This window comes from Aspergillus melleus, assembly GCF_016097325.1.
Source record: "Aspergillus melleus strain CBS 546.65 chromosome Unknown contig7, whole genome shotgun sequence".
In the NCBI taxonomy this organism is placed as follows: Eukaryota; Fungi; Ascomycota; class Eurotiomycetes; order Eurotiales; family Aspergillaceae; genus Aspergillus; species Aspergillus melleus.
Window position 1 is genome coordinate 3,003,002 of NW_025763376.1, and position 23,505 is coordinate 3,026,506.

Sequence of the window (23,505 nt, forward strand, 5' to 3'; positions counted from 1 at the left end):
TTCAAAGAGGTACTAGTTTGCAATCTGGGCCTGGGATGTATGATGTGTGATATTGTTCGTACAGATCCTGTAGGTGGAAAGACGGAACTCTATCTCCCAAGTCCGGCGATAGGAGGTTTGTGTGAAAGGCTTTGCCGGGGAAATGCAGCCAAGCTGGCAGGAGAGTGTAGTATATCTTGATTATATACCCAATTTACTGTTCTCTAGTTGTCCGAAACACATAATAGCTTCATGTTAGTTTACAGCTACGTTCTGGGCCTGCTGAAATCCACTAGGGAGAAAAAGGAACAAGCCAAACGAATAGAAATAAGTTGTAGAAACAATGGAAAACTATCTATCACCCGCAGGTCAGATCTTGCTAGTATCAGTGGCCACTTTCGGAATTCCAAACTTCGAAATATCTTCCTTGGTCTTCCCATCAACTGCCAAGTCCGCCAACGCACGGCCAAAAGCCGGGGCGAATTTGAAGGCATGAGCAGCTCCCAGTCCGAGTATAACATCAGGATGCCGTTTCAGAGGACTGATGATGAATTGCCGATCGGGCGTGATGGTGTACTGACACGTGATGGTGCGGAGTGGTTGGCGACCTTCATCAGGAATAAAAGCCTTCATGAACGACGTCAATTGGTCGAACAGCTCAGGCGAGTGCACGTATGTCCGCTGCGCTGGCGTCATGAAGTTGTTCGAGACATCCCGTCCGGCCTTGATGGTCGGCTCACCGTAGCATGGGAAGCCGTAGAAGGACTTATCACCTCTGCAGATCCACACGGGGAAGCGATCGGACTCGAAGAGAGCAGGATCAGAGGGCTTGAAATATGTCACCTGTTCCTGCATGACAGAGAGTGGGATGTGGACACCGAGAGGACCAAGGAGTTCATTTGCCCATGCGTCCGTAGCCAATATCACCTTGGTCGCGAGGAAAGAGCCCTTTGATGTATCTATAATCTTCCCGGCGGAAGTTGGAGTAATGCGCTCGACTCGGGTGTTGTCTCTTAATGTGGCTCCTTGCGACCGAGCCAGATATTGAAATGCACTGACTGACTTGGCCGCATGAGCAATTCCCGTGTCAGGCGTGTACACTGCCTGGACCGAGCCCGAGATCCCGAACTGTGGCCACCGTTTGTTGACTTCTTCGGCGTTGAGAAGCTCGTATGGAACGCCATGAGCCTCCAAGCTTCCAGTGAAGTGACTAGCCTTGCTGGGGGAATCTTCGGTAAAAAAGACAACACCACCGGTTATAGTCAATAATTTTTGACCGCATGCCTTCTCCGCGTCGGCCCAGTCCTCATACGCTGATTTGGCGAGGGCGACATACTCGGGGGCGTCGTTGGAAGTTCTGACAATTCGCGATGTATCGTGAGAGGCACCGCGAACATGACCAAATTCGAATTGTTCAAATGCGATGACTTTGGCACCTTTCCGAGCGGCGTAGTATGAAGCGGCACTTCCAAGGACACCAAGCCCAACAACTGCGACATCGAATTTCTCCATAGCGCTCATGGTTCTCGAATGACTATTTCGAAACCCATCAAGGACCTCGAATGACCATAGAGCGATCGGCATTTATAATCTTCTGTGACCCTTGCTGGGTGCCCCAGAACGCACCGTGTTCCGCTCAGGTGACCGCACGGGGACAGGATTGCCCTAGCACGATGAGTACCGATGCTCGACAAAACCGCCCAACATGGCTAATGTTTCCGGTCCTTTAGTTCATGTTTGGAGCTCGGGCGGCAATGAATACCCGTTTTCCGACAGTGCATCCGAGGCTGTGAGGGGTCAAGGGAAGATGGGTGAGGGCACCCACTTGTTTTGTTCTTTGTTGTAAGAAACTACCCTTTCTATCGAACCTGGACGAACCAAGTGAACAAGCCTGAGAAATTTCTTACCGCGGTGCCGCTCATTCAGTCACTTATTTTGATTGGATAACGTTGCGCCATACATTCCGCACTTGAAGCGTTGCCAGTTGCTAAAACACAGGCGTGATGTACTGTTGAATGTCAGGCATAAGTTACTTTAGAAAATTGGAAACTTAACTTTTTTTTTGTGAGAAAGGGCCACTTCAATATGCTGCATGTAAAGGGATCCCATTCGCAATTAACCCACGGATACCTACCGGTGTCTTCCAGTTTCGCGAATACTTGCCCACCCCTTGATTGCATCTTATAGCTACCTTTTGTGGGTCAGCACTAGTCGAACAAAAGCCTATAAATGTGCCCAGATAGGTAAGTTGGCTTTTGTCTCGGTGGACTACATCACCTACTTCCAACGTCAATTGAGCCTGCGTAAAGGGTACGAAGTCAAAGTATGCTGCTGCCCTGAAAACCTACACGTATCAATACTCACACTGTGAAAAGTCTAAATCACTTTGGAAAATTCTCGATTCTTAAATGGAGTTGAAGCTTTTTCATGGAAACAAAAATGCGTTACTGAGAATTTTACATCGAGCTGCATTGAAAATTATCGGAGTATCGTGAAGTGACACTGAAGGGTAAATGATTATGAGACAGGAACAAGGAAGTTTAAATAGAAGTAATCACCAAGGTCCTCCGAAGGAAACAATCAGCTATAGGGGACGTGACAGAAAATAAGAGATAGAGAAGTAAAGATAAAATCAAGACGTGATGCAATTAATTTGGAAGAAACAGACCAGAAGAGTAAGCAGAATGCACTAAACAGAGAGTCGCCTCATGCATGAAGTTCATGCCCGGATAACAGGGCCACGTATAATACGTTCAACTGTCACTGGACCTATAAGAGATGGGCAGCCAAGGAGTCTGTAAGGTAGGTCCAGCGTGAATGGAAACTTGTAAATGCTCGGATCGGACGCTGGGGCGGCTAATAGGGGGGCGAGCGCTATATCCAGAGCATGATAGAGAGAGAAGAAATTTCGCTGAAGGGGTTGTAGCGTGACTTGAAAGTAACTCCATGCACCGACATCCAGAGGATACTTGTCATGCCAATTCACGTTGCTTAGACGCCAGGTAATAGTCCGCCTAATTGCCCAGAGGACCTGTCTGAAACGTTGCGGATTGATCCCGGCATCCATCTCAAATACGAGCTTGATGACTGGCTCATGAAAGTTCACCAGCATATTCATTTTGTGAATTTTGGTTGTATTGTATAAACTCACAATAGGTTTCACAATCTTACCATTCTTCTCCAAATAGACAGAAACAGTATCAATCATCTGATACCTAAGAGGATATTCGAGATAGAGTTCTATCAACAGTTCGCGGTCTCTGATGGGGAGAGAACCGAGTTCAAGTTGACCACCGCGTACTATCTCAGTGACGACATTATCCGCATCGAACATGTTTTGGTTGAAAGATATCATGTCCCAGAATGTTGACGGCAGACGGAAAGTGATTGTTGCCATGCAAGTTGGAAGGCTTTCATAGGGATCATCGTTGTCATAGTCACCAATGAACTTGAATAACCTCCCATCAGGGCAATCCACAATTCTATCACTGAAATGAAACCTGTCCGCAGATTGCTGCTCGATTTCCTGAGTAATAGTGTTTTTAACATCAGGATCTAACACAGTATTATCAAGCATTTCTTCAAGTGGCATATTTAACAGGTCTGTCATTGGAGTTTCCGAGGTTTGGCCCTTCACAAATGCAGGATTCTCAGCGCCTACCTCGACGATGACAAAGTCTGACATTGTCTCCAATGATATTGGCTTTTCCGTAATGCGCTTTTTGGCAATTTGACTCTTCAGCCTTCGCTTGTTCTTCATTGTGGCTAATGTCAGTGAGTTCCGAATGGATGGGAGTGATGTGATTAGATGTGAGTTGATCGAAGCCTTTGCCCACTAGATCTTGGGTAGAAAAGACTAAGCATCCTATGAGACAGACTTTTGGGGTCAGTCCCCTTTATATGAGTGTATGTGACAAATATTGCTTGAGTAGAGGAAAGACCACCCGGAGCTTTCCTTCATAATAGTAGTAAATACTGTTTGCCAAACAGAACAATCGGAAACTCCCATGAATCATGATCACTCTCTTGTTTACTCTCAAAATATTTGTGCATGGACTCGGTTTAGACATGCAATAACCAGAAGAGCATTGAAACTCATCTAGTCCTAATTAATAATTAACCTTAGGAATGGCCACGAATGGAGAAGAAATAACTATTGAAAGCGTCTAGATGAGAGCAGACTCTGATTTATAGGTGAAGAAGGCTTAAGCAATTTTATTATTGTCTTACCAGTATTCATCAGGTCAAAGGTGTCGAGTGGGTCGCCCCGACAAAGGTACCAATCGCTATAATGCCAGCAACAATACATAGGTAGTCCTCTGGGGCCATGCACCCTTGAATGTGTTTTCAGATTAGTTGAGCCAGTCGTATTGAAGGTTCTGGAGAAAACCAACATCTTTTCTGTGGACCAAAGACATATAATAACCGGGATTCACTAGTGGTCACCTATCCAAATACTAACCGGCCGGCGTGTGACATATATACGATTAATAGGTCGCGCCTAAGTACATTATAGATAACAACTATAGCGCCCCGTTATACCCGGCGTTAACAACAAGTTCGGTTTCTGCCAGAGTGCGCAGTTCTCGCGTAAAATTCTACAATGTCGGCCACATCACGAGAGGAAGCGGTGTCCACTGGGACCTCAACGAACCCTTTGATAAAGATAACGTCTCTCTTGTGCTTTGTGACTAACTCTGACATAGATACCCGTTATCCTCCAGCGTCGTGGTTGAGAATTGGGCGATCCCCGTCTCCCATGCCATAAACAATATGCCTGTCCATGTCCACAAGACCTGAAGAAATTGGGACCAAATGGGGTGGGTAAGATAATTTACTGGACATAAAAGGCTATCCTAAAACATTACATTTTGTAGATTGAATTCTTTCAAAATCTGTTATGCACGGCATTGTTGAAACCTTCTGACTTGGAATAGCCATCTTGATGGTGCGCAGGCAAATGTGGTTACTTTAGTAGAGTAGGTCAGGTCAGTTGCCGCAACCTCCGCGTTCAACCTATATTGCACTTGAACAGAAGCGGGAATCCGGTTACAGGATAAATTACTTATTTGAATTGCTTCTAAAGAACGACATGGCCGTTACGCAAATGCGCGTGGCCGAAACTTGCATTCAACAACAATGTTTGCCAGTGATATTGAGCTCAGGACTCAAGTTCAGTTGAGCCACTGCCAATAAGACCAGCCCCGGCTCCGAGGTCACCATATTCGTCCTGCCTGACCTCAAGTAGATAGAGAGATCACTTGCACACTCCCTGAGCCTTGTTGGGGGTTTGCTATACGGAGTACCCATTAGCTTTCAGGTGAGCCAGCATCCAGGGAATGGAGTATCACATACCACACACAGGTTAGACGCGCAAACGCCCATGCTGCCATCTTTCTTGCAAGGCGCACCGGAAGGAAGCTGTGCGTGAATTAGTACCGCAAATGAATTAGGGGACTGATGGATTCTCGAACCTTGGCGGCGCACGCGGCCCCAACGAGAGTGATAACAGTGAGCAAAGAGAAGCGCATGTTGAAAAGAGGGTTCGAAGTTATCGGAAAAGTTATTGCTCGAATGATTTATTGCTTTAATGATTTGATCTTGGTTGTACCTCCAAGGAGCAGAGATGCTGGGTTGTATTTATACTGCCGACTCTCCATCTCTCGGACTCTCACCGATTCAACGTCTATCCTCCTCAGATTCCTGTTCCGAATCAAAGGAGCAAGAGGCAGTGATGATCGGTGTCGTCATTAATGATAGAGGTGTTTTGCAGCACCAGGGCTGCGCGGTGGATGACAATTTAACGCGGTTTAGCGGTTCCGCTCTTAGTATTCTATAAGGAAGCGATCGAAAAAGAATTTCAGATAGCATAAGTAATCCAAGAATTGTACGTATTCTGCTTCGAATAGCCTCCAAGTCAATGGCACAGTAATTATACATAGTATGCCCTCTTTTCCTCTCTTCCGCCCGTTTTACGAATGAAATATTTATTTTCAGCTACTACTATGATCCTCTATCTATCAATGATTTACTTTACCAAATTTAAGAATTGTCAAAGTGCCTATTAGAGCTGTATTCTATTGAAAAGCGATTATAAACATCGTTAGCAGGAGTTGTACTGTCTCTTTGTTAGGTGAGAACGTGCACGATATCATGCAGATCACTATACTCCGTACGTATGCAGCCGGCGCGGTAAGAAGGTTCTTCCCTCTACGGCTATAGTGTGACGCTGTGGGGTCCTCGTTACATGATTCGGACCATGCGTAGTTTTGCAGAACTGGCGTGGCAAAATCCCTCTATTACCGTGTTGTGGGGCCAGTCTGACAGGGTCTCGGGGTTAGGCCGTCCCGGCTATAATTAGCCGGCACGGCATCCCTAATGCCGAAGTTCTTGACCCTGCCACCCAGAACCTCCGACTATTTCTCCCACATCCTCGACCGATCTCCCCGGTAGAGCTATGGTCTAGATCCAAGGTACTTACTGAGGGACTCCGTGATAATAACTGGCGACTGCTGGCAAACACTGGCGACCACTGGTGACCATTGACGATCGCCGGCGACATTAGCGACTGCCAGCAACTGTACATAAATAGAGCACCCTCGTTATTAGTACCCGATCGAAAGATAATTTCAGAAAACAATTCGGTTAAAGGCCCTTCGACAATTAACTGTACGGACTCAAGATATTTTATATGCCGTCAGGCAGACGGGAAGCCCTGTTCTCCACACCCTGTGGTCGTATGTGCTTGGTGAGAATACATAACAATTGATATTGAGCATTGTATATTTGGACTTTATTGCTAGAGTGATAGCGTTTAATCAAAAATACGGAGTGCACAAAGAAAACTATGGACACCTGAGATGTGGGATCGTCAGCGCCTTGATGAGGACAAGGACAAAGTTGATAGAGGACCTTTAATCTCCCTGAAATCCATGTTGACAGGAACCTATTGCTGTTTCAATGATAATCCGAGTCATCATCCGTTTCACTGTCCTCGTTCACGACTGGAAACCTCGGAGAATGGCCTTTGTGGGAAGACTGCTTGCTTGTACCAAACGGCGATGGTGACCCTTGAGGACTCAGGTTCATGAGCGGTAGCGCCGCTCCTCTGTTAACACTGGTCCTTGTCCTTTGGGATTGGTGCTGAACGCCGAATTGCTGATCTTGGGGAAACATTCCTTGATATCTGTAGGACTCATCATACTGAGCTTCATCGAATTGTCGTCGCTGACTGTGTTCGTGGTCTCTGCTGCGATAGAGCCCTGGGCTTGCCTGGGACCGTTTCGTCCCAGAGGGGAATGGGTCGGCATAGACGTTATCAGAATGACTCTGGCTACTTTTTTGTGGCATGTAAGGCGTCTCCTCGAGTTTCTCCGGTGATCCGAGTATAAAGTCCGCCCTCAGTCCTCGTTGATAGGCGTTCTCTCCGGCTGTTCGGCCTCTGGTCTCCAATAGGTATCGCTCAAAGCCCATGCTAGCATCCGCTACAACCTCGAAATGCTTCGGCTTGATATCGAAGATGGCATCCGGAGAAGTGTCACCTGCTATACTCCGGTTGGCCGTTGGATGATCTTTCTCAAAATGTGCCAAAGCCGAGGCAATCAAAAAGGCATTGCGAATTTGTCGCCCGTTCCATCGTCCCTTTCCATCTTCATTCAAACGGTAATGTTTTTTCGCAAACCGTTTGATTCCTTTGACGTCAATTGTAAGTGGCGGTTGCTGCTTAGCTCTCGCCCTTTCTGCTTCGATACCTGCCAAACGCATCAAATTCATATCCCATATCTTCAATGTAGTCTCCTTGCTGAGATGAGGGTAGTATAGACTGATATGAATTCGCGACTTGAACGCCTCGTCGATACTGCCGGGTAGGTTGGTAGTAAGAAAGAGTATACCAGTGTAATACTCTAACATGCGAAGGAAGACTATAGTTTAAACAATATATACGTTAGTGAAAGATCGAGAAAAGGAAGGAATACTCGCTCACCCGAAACCAGGGCATTTCTTTCCAGCGCTGCCGGCGTTCTTTCCGACAGAAAAACGTCCGCTTCATCGAGAAGAAGAATACAGCCCCACAGCTGTGCCAGTCGGAAGATGTCTTTCAAATTTTTTTCTACATCGCTAGGCAATGTTCCCAAATCACCGCATGTGATTGGAAGAAGCGGCTTCTTCCACGAATGCGCAATGTTCTCCGCAGTCGATGTCTTTCCCACCCCTGGCACGCCATATAGTAAGATGATCAGACCCCTCCCTTTATTCGAGATGATGTCTTGGTTGATGCCGTACACACCTAGCGAGTCATGGAGATCCTTCTTTTTGAAATGGGAGTTGACGAGCGCACGAAGCATGTCCTCGTGATCCTTGTCAATAATCAGACTGGCAGATCGAGTCCAGTGGTCATCGACGTGGTTCAGACTCCGGATATCCACTGCGACAAATCTTCGGTCTTGTAAGACGTATGAGAAAAGCCTGCGTGGGAGGAGCTCGAGGTCTGCTCCATGTGGCTTGTAGGTCCTTCCTTGCTCGTTGTTCCAGCTTGATAAGAAAGGATCTGTTTTGGTGCAATACTCGGTTTTCTGCATGCGAGCATATTCATGCTGCCAGAAATTCTCCTCCACGGTCTCATGTGTGGCAAGGTCTTTCTCGGTGACAGTCCAGGAGAAGATAGAATAGGTATTTAACGAACGCTCCCTTGGTTTTACCTTAGGAAACTTCCAGAGTGGTTTCCAACTTGGATGAGCCTTGAGAGCTTCAGTCATGTCAACCACAACGTCGCTTGTGACATACTGCAATGGCGAATGCGACTCATCCGGGTCCGGGTCTAGAGCCCAACCATTGTGCGTCAACAGCTTGGTATCCAAGTATTCCAAGAAAGTCTCCCCTTGTTTCCGGCACTCTTTCTGAATCTGCTCTGCATGTTCTGCATATCGGAGAGGAAAGACTGGCAGACTGGAGATCTCCTGCTCCCCAACAAATGCTGGGATCCGGAAAGTCGTCCGTATGCAGACATAGGTTTCGCCATCATGATCCATGGCATAGCACTTGAGCTTGAAATTGCCTTTGTCTTGGTCCGTGTCTTCCTCGGTACGATACAGTCGCCAGAGCCGTTGATCGTCGCGTTGCCCCAGCATCTCCGGATTGGGCTTGGATGATTTGCCTGCACCGGGCACGTAAATGCTGTCTCCTAACCTAAAGATTGCCGACAATGCCGGATATCTAACCTTGTTGTGTGTGCTAGGATCCTGGGGAATCACCTCGCTTTCCATAAATTGGATGTAGGTATTAAAGTAGCTGAGCAGTTGCGTAATTTCTTCATCGGAACTGGCGTCGACCTCCTCTTTTGCGGTCAAAGAATCCGCCCGTATCTTTTCAAACCTCGCTTTAATTTGATCATGACGTTGGACCAGCGGTGGGAACGGATAGCAGAAAGTCACGGAGGTGCTGAATTCTTGATCAGGGCTAAGAATCTGCATAATTTCCTTCACAAGAGGGACGGAATTAATGCGAAGCCTTGCCATCCAGGCATCTGGCTTGTACTGGTTGGTTTCTGTTTTTGCATGCATCGCCTTCAACGCATCAGGCGCGGTGCTAGCTGATAACTTTTCCGTGAACACGCTATCTTCCTCGTATGCTGCACTAACTGTAGTGTCCACCATCAGCGCCTCAAGTACGGGAATCTCGGTCTGGTTGGGAAACCGATTCGTGAAATTGATGAGGTTGACTTTGTGCGCCTTGGCAATGATAGATCGCTCAACCTCTTTCTTCTCTTCGTCTTCTTGCTTAGCTTCATCTGCTGTTGTCGGGTTTTGTTCGTCGTCGTCCGCTTTTTCCGTCTCTGATTCGTCGTAGTCATCTCGATTACTACTCGATCTCCCGTGCTCAGATTTGTTGTCTCCAGCCTCGATAGGGCTGTTCTTCTCCTCGATAAGTTTCTCAATCTTTTTCTCTAGCTGTAGGAGTCGCTCTTCGAGCAATCGGACGTATTCTGGTTGGCCGGAACCACCGGTTAGAATCACATGGGGCGAGCTCTGATTGGGTTCGGAAAGTGTGTGCACAACAGTGTCTTGAGTCGGGGGGTCTGTCGTGACCATCTTCTTTGCTTTTCAGATTGAAAGCTCTTTAAGGGAAGGATAGGTGTCGCTATTTAGACTCATATACCGGGAATAAGTCCGAGGGAAACAATTGGCGGATTCGGTACACGGGTCTAAAACAGTGCGGAGAACTACTGGACCACAATACTGGATGGTTGCAGTTTATATGGCTTATGTTTCATGCTGGCAATACACTGAACAGACATAGATATTGGTCAGCAATTACATATAACTATGTCCCTTCACACACACACACACACACACACGGGGACATGAGTTCCGAGATCAATTTTGTTTGGTCGCAGAACTAGGAGGCAGGGTGTGTTGCCGAGGGGTTTCCAGACAGGGATACTTTGGGCAGACACTCAAATGTACGAGGAGCTGAAGAAACTCGACAAACTAGAATCCTGTGGCGTATCTTAGTCTGGGATGTTATTCGACACACGTCAGCGAGCTGAATCCAGGCCCTCTTTACGGGCCAGGTGGATAGGGTCGCGTCTGAGCCACCAGCATGTAAGCGCGAAATACAGTAATAGGAGCCAAACACGAAGACTTGGAACCAAGTAAACTAGACAATTATTCAACGAGTGTGTGGCTCTATAGGTAGGCTCATTAGTGGCCCAAGGTATGCCTTGATTTAGAGTACTGCTAGTTCAAGAGTACACAGGCGCACGGGAAGTCTTCTATGCTTTCAAACTCTTCTACATTGTTTCAATCGTGCTACGGCAACCCTCAGTTATCTCCGCTTTCTTATAACTAGTCAGACCAAATTGCCAGGATGACAATTCCTGTACCAGATAGCCATTGGCTCACACACAACCCCTCTTTTCTCGGGGGTCCGTGATCATGGGGGCAAAGCTCAGCCGCATGCATGCGTGCCCGAGAGGGAACGCCGGGCTATCGCATTGATTGCTTCCCCGAACGATACATGCATGCATTAGCAAGGTATTCATGCATTGTCAGTCTTCCGCTCGCTCCGTATGTAGAGGATCGCAGAGCGTGTGGTCTCACCATATCATCCAGAACAATGTGCCCTATCTGTCTCGATCTACCCAAATAAGAAGAATATACCTCCTGACGTTCACAAAATGGGGTTTATGCGACAAAAGCTGAAAAAGGAACACAAAAAGGAAGCTGCAACTTACCTTTTAGAAAAGGCATCAGATTATCATGATGCTTTTGGCACGCCGGCTATCTACAACGAAGATCGTGACACATTTGAGCCTCTTCCAGCCACTAGGTTCGAAACCTTACTCCATTATCATCGTTGACTTCATTTTACATTAACAATTGTAAAACCAGTGACCTAGAAGAAGCTTTGGCCACCTACAATGAGTCCGTCGAGCAGAAATTCAAATTCGAAGTGCAAAGGTGTACGTTTGACGATGTCGTCTCTGAGCTCGACCGAGCTCGAGGGACGTACGAGGGAAAGGCGGAGGGGTTACTAGGACTCGGTCGCAAAGGTTTACGAGGCGCAGGAGATTATTCCGACGAAATCACTCCGTGGATTGACTTGATTCCCTCGGATCATGGCTTGAGCTTTCTGAGCGCAGGGCTAAAGGCTATCTTTGGGGTGAGATTCTTTTCCCTTCCATCTGTCCCTGTATAGGTAAGGGGTAGAGAAAGGATTCTCTCTGATAACAGGCAAGACAGATTGCGAGACGGAACGCAGAGAACCGAGACAAAATCCTTGATGCATTTGAAGATATCCCAGAATTGATGCTCTCTGTCAAGGCACGACAGAACCAGTGGGCATCTGCGAAAACATTACGCGAAAGTGCCATTGATCTCTATGAAACGTTAGCCCGAGCTCTAGCGAAACTTATCGTTATCTTGAATGGGAGCATGGAAAAAGCACCTCGTCTAAGCGGACGCGCCCGGAAGTGCATCAAAAGACTTGTTGGTTCGGCACATACAGCCAATTCGATTGACGCTATCCTCGTTGAGGTTCAGAAACAGGCAAAAAGGTTTGATCAGTGCTTGGACCATGTACGAGATCAACTAGCCATACAGATGGGGATCGACACGGCCGCGACCAAAACCATCGCAGGGCGAACTGAAACAAAGCTAGACCAAGTAACGCAAGAGATAAAGGATGCAAATGCCGAGATGATAAAAGACCTGCAGGCTAAGGAGCAAGGGGTCTTTATCCTCAATGTCATGCATCAGAATCTTGTATATATCAACCCTTGTAAGTACTCGCTATCATGCTTCATCATGCTAAGAAAAGGCTAAGCATTACCACCATAGATTGTCCCTCCGAGATAACGTCGTCAATGGTACATTCGACATCGAAACACGCAGAACCCCTTCTAAAAGATATCGAGCTTCTCAGCAGCCTCGGAATCAGCACACAGTCGCCCTCGAATGATCTAAGAACGATAATAAAAGAACTTTCTCAGTTTGAGATCTCCGCCCAAACTCAAGCGCAGCAGCTCTTTGCGTCACGTCAGTTCGCCGAATGGATGGCCTCGCACCACCCTGTCACTTTGATGGTCAACGGAAACTTCGACACTCCTGGACCAGGACGGACCACCGCATTATCGGTTCTGTGTGCCATGTTTGCCCTGAAGCTGCTCGACAACAATGACGGTTGCATTGTTCTGCATCATTTCTGTGGCCTACACGGGGCACGATATCATACCGATCCAGTCGCAGGTCCTAATGGGCTCATTCGCTCGCTGCTGGCTCAGATGCTTCACACAGGCCGGGAGTTCAACCTTGACTTCATAAACACGCCCCAGTTTACCCGCGATATCCAGACTCACTCGCTCAAGGATCTCTGTCATACCTTCAGCCAGCTCGTAGAGCAATTGCCCCGGAACATCACCATAATCTGCATATTGGACGGGGTCAGCGAATTTGCCTCCCAGCAGTGGACCACCGAATTCAGCGACGTACTCCTTATACTCAATCGACTGATCATGAATCCAGCTCTGCGACCTATCTTCAAGCTTCTTTGTACAACCCCGTTCTCTACCGGAGGGCCCCTGATCGATCGGCAGCTTGAGGTGCATTACTCCCTACGCTTGCAGCCTTGTGGCATCTATGACGGTTATGCGCTATCTGAAAGATCCTTGCCTGACGCGACTTCGCAAGGAGCTCGGCTTGACCATTATCGCATGCGTATGCTCGCAAATCGAGCGAATGAGGAAGATGATTCGGAATCAGACGACGATTATTGGGACAACAATGTGAGATATGAGACAATCAATCAATGTAATTGACGTTCTACTATTTTGATATTGAATACCATTGAATGGCCATTTCAGGTGAAGATTTAAGAGTCGGTATATACGGGCGCTTCAATCAGAATGATAGAAGCATAGAAGAATATATTGCAATACTCCCAAGATCTACGGCGGATATCGGGTGTTCTAATAGTTACATGGCAATTCATCAAACGTATTAAGAGTTTCATGACATGCTCGTGCATAATGTCGTGGTTTATTTCTCCATCACAGAGCGGAATTCACCACAAACCCCATATAATCAATTGGATCCCAACAATGCACCCAAATCCATATTTCCATCCATCAGATACAATTCCGACAGCGTTGTTCGGTACCCAGGTAGGAGATTGATCTCCTCTTCGAATCTCCAGAGCGTGTGTGGAATTCGCGCTATCAAATTGACCAGTGAACGTGATTGTAAAGTTAGCCTTTACGTCTTTCTCGCTTCCTACAAATAACTGGTAGGAACTCGAATTCGTATCAGCCAAGCCGAAGAACTTGAGCTCCATTGTTGTATTGGTTACAGATCCTTCCATGATAGTCGTATCTGACCAATGTATATCTGTGTCGTGGAGAAGGCAGTTCTCAGCCCGCAGACGGAACAGGCCGTCGTACTGACTGACCTTCATGTCAGGAACTGTGGTGGCGTTGAAATGAAGTGTGTCGGATGTTGTCGAGTTTGGGGGGACATTCAGAGTCATAATATCCCAGGCACTGTCTCCACCGACCGAGCCAGTGCTAGTGCGGATTCGGAAAAGATCCGGTTCTGAAGCACACATGTCTCCTTCCCATCTGATGTCTGAATAGGAAGAGTGTATCTGATCCACTGCCTTATTGGATTTCCACGACTTGAATCCTATTATGAACGGGTTTTCGGCTCCCTTCGGATAAGGTGGTTGTGGTCCGATCCACGCGTAACCGAGCAACCGCAGCTCTTTTGAAAGCTGACATTTGGAGCCTGACGTCAGGTTGTAGGACAGATGCGCTTCTCCTTGAAAGAATGAACCGTCGTATATCGTTGGGCTGGGCGCAGCCCTTGCACCGCCTTGCGAGGTCCAGTTTGTGGCGTGGCTGGGGACCAAGTATGTATTGCTCAGAGCGTTGCTTTGGACTTGATCTCCACAACCGGATGAACTTGAACTACCGCCGCTCTCATCGCTTCCACCGTTGCTACTGCCATCGTCGCTGCTGCTGTCGCCTTCGCTATCGCCGTCATGATCTCCTCCACCTCTTCTTGCAAGGACGCCTTTGTCAAGAATCGCCAGCAGAAGGAGGAGCCGGGCAAGGAAGGCCAGAGGCACCATGGAAGCTTGCCTTGTCTTCAGAAACTGGTAACTGCACAACCTGGCACTGTAGGAGAGAAAGAAGAAAAACTCATTTGTGCCATGCAGGGGGGGTCATTAGGCTTGAATAATAACGACTGCCAAGGGTGAATTCTCGTATTGTTTGGGTCAGGCCGTCAAGGAGGGGAACTATCATTGGTGGACCTCGTGGGTACAGGCCGAAGATCGCATCAAAATCAACACTAATTGCCGTTCATCTCCTTGGCATCTCCTGCTATGTACTAGCGCTGGGTTCGGGACCATGTTGGGTCCTCTCGACCTGAGTCTCCTGATCGGGTTTATGCCGTCCCTGGTCTGTGATGGGAGCCTTCAAAAGGTAAGGGCCAAAAACAGGATAAAGAGTGACAAAACTTGTGCTCTCGGTCTCATGGGGACATTGAGTCAAAAGTTGTTCAATCTTTACCCCGATGGCTCCTGTAGGACTAGTTCGCGGGGATGGTTCGGTCTATCCCAGAAAACCGCAGCTCAGCCACTAATTGCCGGCATTGACCCTGGAATCGATGATTCTTTCAATTGTTATCTTGATCTTAGAAGCATTCCGCAACAGAGATCGCCAATAGGCCTAAACGGAACCCTGGAATTCAAGTATCGCAACAAAGCAATGTGTTCAGTCACTCTCTAAGGAGGAGAGAAGAGTCAACAATGCGCGGCGCAACATGAAAGTCCCGGCAGTACAGTCGAAGCCCCAACAAAGAATACATGTAGTGAACAATATATGAAGTTTACAGGGGTACAGCATGGACAGAAGCTTTATCTTACACCACGAACGCGGTCGATGCCGGTATGTTGAACAAAGGGTTTCTTAAAAGCACGTGAGACCGCTTTCACAAAGCTTACCAATCTAAGGTATATTGTACTGCAACCCTAGTCTTGTCTCTTTATTTTACGGTGGAAGCTATGTGTTGAGGTTCTCTTTCAGGTGCGAAGAACGAAACATACCGTTTACTATGGCATTCAAAATTTTGATCGATGATTCCCTGAATGTCTCGGTCAGTTCCGGGAAATTTGGGACTGGTGAGATATAAATAGGAGAAAAGAAGTGCGTCAGGCGAACTTGCTTCCACATCAGGCAAAGTTTCAGGATCTTTCCATCTCCCTGTGTCGATGTCTGGGTCTATTTATCTGAGAGGACTATATTTCCAATCCACACCAGTCCTACAACACCCAACAACAGAAGTCCAACACCACAGCACGACAACAAAATGGGAGCTCCACCAAGTACGACAGTTGAACCCATCATGTCGGGATTTGCGCACATCACAGAGGAGTCTATTCGAGAAAGCTCCTATGTGTTTATTGACACAAGCGCTGGCATAGCCAATTTGATTGATTACTTAGATGGCTTGCCTGTAAGACCTCCATCCTTGTATGTAGACCTTGAAGGGGTCAACCTCTCACGAAATGGGACAATTTCAATCATCCAGATCTATGTTTTGCCCCTCGACATGACATACTTGATAGATGTTCGCACGCTGCAAGAGGAAACATTCTCGCAGCCGTCCGCTATGGGCCGCACCCTGAAAGACATCTTCGAATCACCCTCTACTCCTAAAGTATTCTTCGACGTCCGCAGTGACTCTGATGCACTCTACAGTCATTTTGGCATAAGCCTTGGGGGTGTGCAGGATGTCCAGTTGATGGAGCTTGCAACCCGCAACTTTCCGAAAGATCTAGTTCACGGGCTTGGAACATGCATCGAGCGAGATTTATCAATGTCATCATCTGAACAACAATCTTGGAAGATAAGGAAGGAGAACGGCCGTAAACTATTCGCTCCGGGCCAGGGAGGCAGCTATGAGATTTGGAATACTCGCCCACTTCCTGCTGACATCATGCAGTATTGCGTCCAGGACGTGAAGATCTTGCCCCGCCTGTGGCAGAATTACAAACGGTCAATGTCCTATCGCTGGTCAGTGTTGGTCGAGAATGAGGTCAAAAACAGAATCATCGATTCTCATTCCCCAGATTACATTGAAAAGGGGAGGTTACGAACTTTGGCACCTCGTGGCTGGGAAGACATCCACTTTCGTTAAAATAGAACTAGATGGGCATATACATGGAAACTGCTATACTGAATGCATGATTAAAGGTTAAATCTGCAACATTTTCCAATAACATCGTAAGCATACTCAAATGGTCGAAGAGCACAATATAATACCTGCTCTACCTATTATGCAAGACAGTTCGCGCATAGACTAAGAGCGACCTTGATAAAGGTCATGCCAATGTCATCGCCAGAATTCACGGACTGTCTCAGGAGAATGTAATTTTCAAGCAACCTTCGTAGGCTGCATGGAAGAGGAAAGAATCTGGGAGTAATGACCACAGCCTATTCTTGTTTAGGAGCCTCAAAAATGATTAAAATAGACATGAACATTTGCTGTGTCAACGCACTCGGACATTTAGGGCGAAGACCCCAGCTCGGCTACGCTCATTGGAGTAGTCTTTGCGCTAAAATGCTTCTACAAGTCGCTCAATCGCTTCATGATCTCCCTGCACTCGCCTTTTCATCAACATAAACACACGCGCCAGAGGGACAAACTCGTTGACCTCTCTTGCCAAGCCCTCTATACACTCGGCCACATCCCGTAGAAGAATTAGGTCTTCCCCTGCAGTTGGTGCCGTAGGTTCCTGCATCAAACCACTAGCTAGGTGGGCGTGCGCAATTTATGCCCTGTAGTTGCCGAGAATGAGTGACATCGCCTCTGGTCCGGGGACAAGATTGAGTATTCTCCTGAATGTTCTCATTGACAAGTCGCTCCTGGGAATCATGCCGTCGTTCTCTGATAGCATTGATCGGCGATCAGTCATTTCAGAAACCTACGATGCTTTGCGGAGCATGAATAGTATGCAAGTATACCCCGAGAGTGCCAGCTCTCCTAGAATCCAACCGTTTATATCACCATCTCTGCAGCTCTCTAGCCATTCGTCCTGGTGCACATCGTCAGTAATGTACATAATGCGCGAGAGGAGACAAAGGTATGGTTTACTATCTTCCACTGCTACAGTATATCCTCCACGTCCTCGCAAAGCGGGTTGATGGCTGCCAGTATATCTGACCTATCATTCAACGATTCCGATTCTTGGAAATAGTTGATAAGAATGAATGTGAGGCGACTTCTAACCAAGAAGGCCACCGTCGGCACTGCCTCGTTCCGTTCTTGTGAAGACCCTGCAGCGAGACGGGGCATGTTCACTCTCCAGTCGTGGAGTTGCGAGGAGAATGCCGCTGGCTTTTCATTGATTAAACGAGCGAAGAGATCCAAATGAATGAGCCACCACATGCCCATACGACCGTGGTCACTCATAGAAAGGTGACTTGCTGGGTGGTCGAGACTGTCGAGATTATGCATTCGCAATGTCTGTGCATATTCACAGGTCAACCTGTGCATCTCCCAACTCGAGCTGAAGTCGAAATCTTCCGTCGCTGTTTGTGTCTTTTTCATCCAAATCCCTTGAAGTCAGCAACGGAGAATACATCAGCTATGGGGGCTCTGCGAGCGGATAATTACCATGTACATAGCAGCAATAAAATCAGTCACAGTCCCAGTGGCCTCTTGCTGCCAGATCGCTATTGTGCGCTTACAGCATATAAAGACTTGCCTGCCGTAGTGGCTATCAATGCCGTTGGATGTATTTCCTTTGTGAAAGAAAAGACCTTGCCACAGGATACAGTAATAAATCATGAGCATGCAAGCGTCAAAATGCACATGATTCATATAAATGAGATCAGACATTAAATCGATCAGTTTACGGTCCACCAATGCCGGGAGTAACTTGCCGTTTATGTTAGTAAAGTAGTCTTGGGCAGAAAGTGTTAGGAGTGGCCATTTATTAGGAGAGGAACTTCGTAGCTTACGGTGGATTAATGCCTTAGCAACATCTGAGGGAATGCTAGCAGACTCCAAGATAAGTGCTTTCATTCCGAAGCGGTGCTTCTTTCTAATTTGTTGGACTTTGTTGACAGCACAACTCAATATAGAGGTGACATCCAATGGTGCACCCTCGTCCCTGTTAGAAAGGAACTGTGGATCAACCTGATCGACGTCAGCACCTAAGGTTAATGCCGGCGATGCACTCGATAGCCTAGATGAATGATGTGCGGCATTGTGATGAGCAGTAGCTTGCGCTTGGGGTGTGCTTCGGGCCGTGACTTGTTCGTCAACAGGCCCGAAATTCTCCGGAAAAGCGGATCTTGAGCTTCGATCCCATTGTTTAGAAGTATTTCAAGCTAACATATGCCGCGAACGGAAGGAGAGCATACGAGATCGGCAATTCAGTCTTGCTCCGCGTGTCTAGCCCGCCTCTTGGGATAGGAGCATTCCAGGTGATAAATTCGGCATCTCTCGCAGACAGGGATCGTGCGACTGCATCGAACCTAATGGTAAGGACTAGAAAGTTAGCTTTGGCCTGGTCAGCAGCCAAATATACCTAAAGGTCCCAAACCTTTCGGTGACGGCAGTGAGTGCACTGTACAGTCTTAGCAAGGTCTGGATCAACTCTATCTCAATTTAGCTTACCGCAAGTCGATCCGTAGACATCAATGACACTTGATGACTAGCATCTACTAATTAATGCTAAGGTGAGTCGGACAGACAGAGGCTGCGCGCGCAGAGAGAGAGAGGGGGGAGGGGGAGAGAGAGAGAGAGAGGCAACGCGATTAAGTGGGCAGAAGATAGAGAAACTAGAGAGAGAGAAAGAGGGCCGGGCCGGACCTGGCAAGCGCACTTTCGCTCTTTCACACTTTCGGCGGTGGAGTGTATCATGTCAGAATGACCGTCTTCTTGCTTGTAGTTCACTTGATAGCCGTGGAGCTGATCTCATCGGAGCGCTCGAAGGGTGAGATCCTTGCCTTTCCTCGACAGGTTCTTAAGAAACATTCTAAGGAGGGCTGCGACGAGGAAAAGACGCGTTCTGGGAAGGAAGTGATATCGCAGACATCAGGCTATCAAACGAGCGAGGTCCAGGGTACCGAGAAACAGACTTCAATCTTCCACTGGCAGGACGTTTGCTATACTGTTCAAATCAAGGGGGAAACTCGGACAGTCCTTGACCATGTGGATGGATGAGTGAAGCCAGGTACATTGACAGCGCTGATGGTAAACCTCTTTTTCTAGAATTGATTGACATTAATTCTGACATCTTTAGGGGGTATCTGGTGCTGGGAAGACCAGTCTTTTGGATGTGCTGGCTAGCCGTGTCACCATGGGCGTTATCTCAGGGCGAATGCTCGTGAATGGCCAGCTACCAGAGTCTTCGTTCCAGTGAAAAACTGGATACGTTACGCAACAAGGTCTGAACCTGCACACGTCAACTGTTCGTGAAGTTCTGCAGTTCAGCGCCCTCCTGCGGCAGCCAGCCCGGTATACCCGTCAAGCAAAGCTTGATTATGTGAACGAGGTGATCAAGTTAGTAAACCTCGAAGACTGTGCAGATGCGATTGTCGGACATACGGGCGAGGGCTTTAACGTCGAATAAAGGAAGCGCTTAACTATAGGAGTCGAGCTGGCAGCACGGCCGGAGCTCTTGTTGTTCCTTGACGAGCCAACCTCTGGTCTAGATAGCCAGACATCCTGGGCAATCTGTGACCTAATGGAGAAGTTGACCCAAAACGGCCAGGCGATTCTTTGTACTATTCACCAGCCATCGGCAGCGCTTTTTCAGCGCTTTGATCGCTTGCTGTTGCTTGCCAAGGGTGGATGTACAGTTTATTTTGGGAAAGTGGGCAAAGGGTCATCAACACCGATCGACTACTTCATCCGGAACGGCGCACCACAGTTCAAGTCCGGGATGAACCCCGCGGAGTATATGCTCGACATTGTTGGCGCCGCCTCCAAGAATAGCGGTATCGACTGGCCGTCTATCTGGCAGACAAGCCCTGAATATCAGGATGTCCGTCGTGAGCTTAATCAGCTGTCACGACCCGGTGAAGGAAGGGTCTCGAACCCCGATCCCGCAGCTCTAGCAGAATTTGCTGCTAGCCTTCCTGTTCAGCTAACGGGGTTACGAAACGGGTCTTCCAACAGTATTGGAGAACCCCAAGCTATATCTTCTCCAAGCCTAATCTCAGCGCTGGATCAGTATGTACCACCCCTGTCTTAGCATCCCTTTAACTAACCGCGTACCCAGGCCTTGTTTATTGGGCTGTCACAAGTCAACGGAGACGCCTCCCAGCGTGGTCTATTCAATCAGATGTTAGCAACATACATATTCCTCTTCATATTCAGTCAGGTTGTCGAGCAAATTCTACCTATGTTTGTTTCTCAGCGCACCCTATACGAGGCCCGAGAGGACGATTGAATCAACCTCTCAAACAATTACTTACTAAACTTAGCAATACGACACCCACGAGTAGATTGTTCACTTCCCTATAAACAGATAATTTCCCCCCCTATAAGTACGTTTGTGGCTGTTGAAAGGACAAATCAAGAGATGACTAATGGAATTACAACGTACCAGAATATGTTATTCAATATTGATAGCAGATGTAGGTAAGGAAAGATGTTGCCAGCACAGGCTATACTAAGGGATCGGTAAATCTTCGGCAGCCACATCTCAAAGCGGAAAGAGAAACTAACCCGAATCAGGACATTCCCAGCTGGGAAGGCAATGGCCCCGTGACCTCGGCAGGATATTTCTCCGCCCGTCAGCTCACGTGCCCTCCCCTTTGTCAGCGGAAGTATAGCATTCCGTTCGAAATGCTCGAACTTGACTCATCTTTGTCTCGCACAATGCGCGTTGAACTCGCCCCACATTCTCCATTTGACTTTTAGAGTGTACAGCCTGTGCTCTCTATCTCTTGGTCATGGAGTTCTTCAATTTCGAGGCCGCCTCGATTGATTCGGTCACTCATTTTGTTGATGCCTCAGGCGAGGCCCCCGGTAAGACGCATTCCGCAGACAACGCCCGAGGCTTCCCGCTGTACTTTGTAGCTAAACATGCCACTAACCCGAACTCCTGAAACCAGGCGGTGGCACTGATGGTCTTGGAATGAATCAGGAGTCGGCTCACAGTAAGGTCAACCGCGGTTCTGTTGAGGCATCTGAACACAGACCGTCCGTGGCGATAAACATTCCGATTTCGGAGCCTCGGGATATCTGTTTTCCGCAGCATGATCAAGTCCCCTTTCCCAGCATAGAGAATGATGACCAGGATATCGAGTCTTCCGGACCGGGCAAGAGAAGCCGGGCACGACTGCCAAAGCATGCAGTTCGAGTCTTGCGCAGCTGGTTGGCCAATAATTCAGATGATCCCTACCCCACGGGAGCCGACAACCTGTATTTGATGGAGAAGACGGGGCTGTCGAAAACGCAGATTCGCAACTGGTTGGCAAACGCCAGAAAGCGCAAGCGCTTCCTTCACTCCGCCACGTCCTCGGACGTGCAGTCCCACGAAGCCTCCAGTGCTCGGTCGAGCGTGGACAACAGCCTCTCTTGGACACCACTGGAGCGATGGCAAAATTCGCCTCCGGAGGACGAACCTGCGTCGCTATCAGACGTCTACCAAGCGTTAGTCGATCGACCCAGCGACTACGAGATGGGATCGAATCCTGCTGCAGGCTTTCCGTCCGAAGGTCATGCGCATCGCAAGTCCAGCAGCATTTCGAGTTTCAGTGACCTAAGCATGACACGCGCTGCATCCGCCCGCAGCTCGGACTCGAATTACTCCTCAGCCTCGGACCTCTCGCTCTCCGGCCTCTTCACCGATCATTTATCTATCAGTCCGCACCAGTCGCGCCCACGGAGCAGGAGCCGACATCGATATTCGAAGCGTCGCACTTACAAGAAGAAGCCGGCCGAGGACAAGGAGAAGGGAAAGAAACAGCGGCTGTTCCGATGCACGTTTTGCACGCAGACCTTTACCACCAAGTATGACTGGCAGCGACACGAAAAGTCTATTCATTTGAACCTCGACCAGTGGGTTTGCGCTCCTCACGGGGCCACCATGGTAGTCAAGGGAGCCACCATCTGCGTGTTCTGCGGTCTCGTCGACCCCGATCTCGACCACATCGAGTCCCACGACTATAGTATCTGCCAAGGCAAACGATCCCAAGACCGAATGTTCAACCGAAAGGACCATCTCTCGCAGCATCTGAAGCTCACCCATAGCACCGAGCTGCAACCGCACATGGACGACTGGTGCGTATCGACACAAGAGGTGCGATCCAGATGTGGCTTCTGCGACTCAGTATTCACCACCTGGAAAGAACGCAACGACCACCTAGCCACCCACTTCAAAGCCGGATGCGACATGTTTCAATGGCACGGCGACTGGGGATTTGAGCCCCATGTCCAGGACCTAGTGAAAAACGCCATGCCGCCGTATCTCATCGGCGAAGAATCCGTGACTATTGAGCCTTGGAGACCGACCTTCCTCCCGGAGGACTCGCAACTGGCTTTCGGGCACAATTCCTGGGCGAATAACCACCCCGAGGCATTTCAGCTGCTGCACGATCACCTCGTCGAGTTTATTATTCGGCAGAAACTGAATGGGTTCTTCCCGTCCGACCACATGATTCAGAACGAGGCCCGCAGACTGGTCTACGGGAGCGAAGATGATTGGGATCAAACCTCGGCCGATAATCTGGTCTGGTTGAATATTGTTAAAAACGATCCTCGGATATGTGCTGTTGGGGACTTACCTGCTGATGCTCCAGCGAGCACTCACCCGTCTTGACACCCGTCACATGAACCAGATGGACTGTTAATGACTGTGTTTGCATCCTGCCCACATCCCTGTCCCAAGCGATCGGATATATTTCTCCGACACGAAAAACGAGTCTACAAGGCAGAGGGATCTGAGTAATCTTCAGACGAGTTCCATGCATACTCGACATATCACGTGCATCCTGAAGGAACTCTA

General features: G+C 48.2%; 7 protein-coding genes across 8 annotated transcripts; 3 read left to right on the top strand and 4 right to left on the bottom strand.

Moving 5' to 3' along the window:
• Positions 1-348: 348 nt before the first annotated feature.
• LDX57_011992 (putative sarcosine oxidase) lies at positions 349-1,500 on the bottom strand (the record flags this gene model as incomplete). Its single annotated transcript, XM_046093723.1, has 1 exon — positions 349-1,500. One exon carries the CDS (start codon positions 1,498-1,500, stop codon positions 349-351), a length of 1,152 nt encoding a protein of 383 aa, XP_045949701.1.
• A 3,736-nt stretch (positions 1,501-5,236) lies between these two features.
• On the bottom strand, positions 5,237-5,510 carry LDX57_011993 (uncharacterized protein; the record flags this gene model as incomplete). The annotated part of the gene is made up of 3 exons (XM_046093724.1): positions 5,237-5,272; positions 5,335-5,400; positions 5,454-5,510. 3 exons carry the CDS (start codon positions 5,508-5,510, stop codon positions 5,237-5,239), a joined length of 159 nt encoding a protein of 52 aa, XP_045949702.1.
• Positions 5,511-6,936: 1,426 nt separating this feature from the next.
• Positions 6,937-10,067, bottom strand: LDX57_011994 (ATP-binding protein; the record flags this gene model as incomplete). Its single annotated transcript, XM_046093725.1, has 2 exons — positions 6,937-7,901; positions 7,964-10,067. 2 exons carry the CDS (start codon positions 10,065-10,067, stop codon positions 6,937-6,939), a joined length of 3,069 nt encoding a protein of 1,022 aa, XP_045949703.1.
• A 957-nt stretch (positions 10,068-11,024) lies between these two features.
• LDX57_011995 (uncharacterized protein) lies at positions 11,025-14,673 on the top strand. Of its 2 annotated transcripts, XM_046093726.1 has the most exons (4): positions 11,025-11,307; positions 11,370-11,640; positions 11,721-12,258; positions 12,318-14,673. In XM_046093726.1, exons 1-4 carry the CDS (start codon positions 11,156-11,158, stop codon positions 13,292-13,294), a joined length of 1,938 nt encoding a protein of 645 aa, XP_045949704.1. In that variant the 5' UTR covers positions 11,025-11,155; the 3' UTR covers positions 13,295-14,673. The 2 variants fall into 2 exon arrangements, with proteins under 2 accessions (XP_045949704.1, XP_045949705.1); XM_046093727.1 differs by having other exon boundaries at positions 11,370-12,258.
• Positions 13,540-14,604, bottom strand: LDX57_011996 (uncharacterized protein; the record flags this gene model as incomplete). Its single annotated transcript, XM_046093728.1, has 1 exon — positions 13,540-14,604. One exon carries the CDS (start codon positions 14,602-14,604, stop codon positions 13,540-13,542), a length of 1,065 nt encoding a protein of 354 aa, XP_045949706.1.
• A 357-nt stretch (positions 14,674-15,030) lies between the features above and the next one.
• Positions 15,031-16,875, top strand: LDX57_011997 (uncharacterized protein). Its single transcript, XM_046093729.1, has one exon. The coding sequence runs from the start codon at positions 15,846-15,848 to the stop codon at positions 16,674-16,676; it is 831 nt and encodes a 276-aa protein (XP_045949707.1). The 5' UTR covers positions 15,031-15,845; the 3' UTR covers positions 16,677-16,875.
• Positions 16,876-21,448: 4,573 nt separating this feature from the next.
• On the top strand, positions 21,449-23,350 carry LDX57_011998 (homeobox domain-containing protein; the record flags this gene model as incomplete). The annotated part of the gene is made up of 3 exons (XM_046093730.1): positions 21,449-21,524; positions 21,611-23,244; positions 23,300-23,350. 3 exons carry the CDS (start codon positions 21,449-21,451, stop codon positions 23,348-23,350), a joined length of 1,761 nt encoding a protein of 586 aa, XP_045949708.1.
• Between the last annotated feature and the right edge of the window lie 155 nt (positions 23,351-23,505).

Coding starts and splice junctions, on each gene's coding strand:
- LDX57_011995 (XM_046093726.1), top strand. CDS start 11,156: ATGGGGTTTATGCGACAAAAGCTGAAAAAGGAACACAAAAAGGAAGCT. Junction 11,308..11,369: donor GAGCCTCTTCCAGCCACTAG/GTTCGAAACCTT, acceptor TTGTAAAACCAG/TGACCTAGAAGAAGCTTTGG. Junction 12,259..12,317: donor TCTTGTATATATCAACCCTT/GTAAGTACTCGC, acceptor TTACCACCATAG/ATTGTCCCTCCGAGATAACG.
- LDX57_011997 (XM_046093729.1), top strand. CDS start 15,846: ATGGGAGCTCCACCAAGTACGACAGTTGAACCCATCATGTCGGGATTT.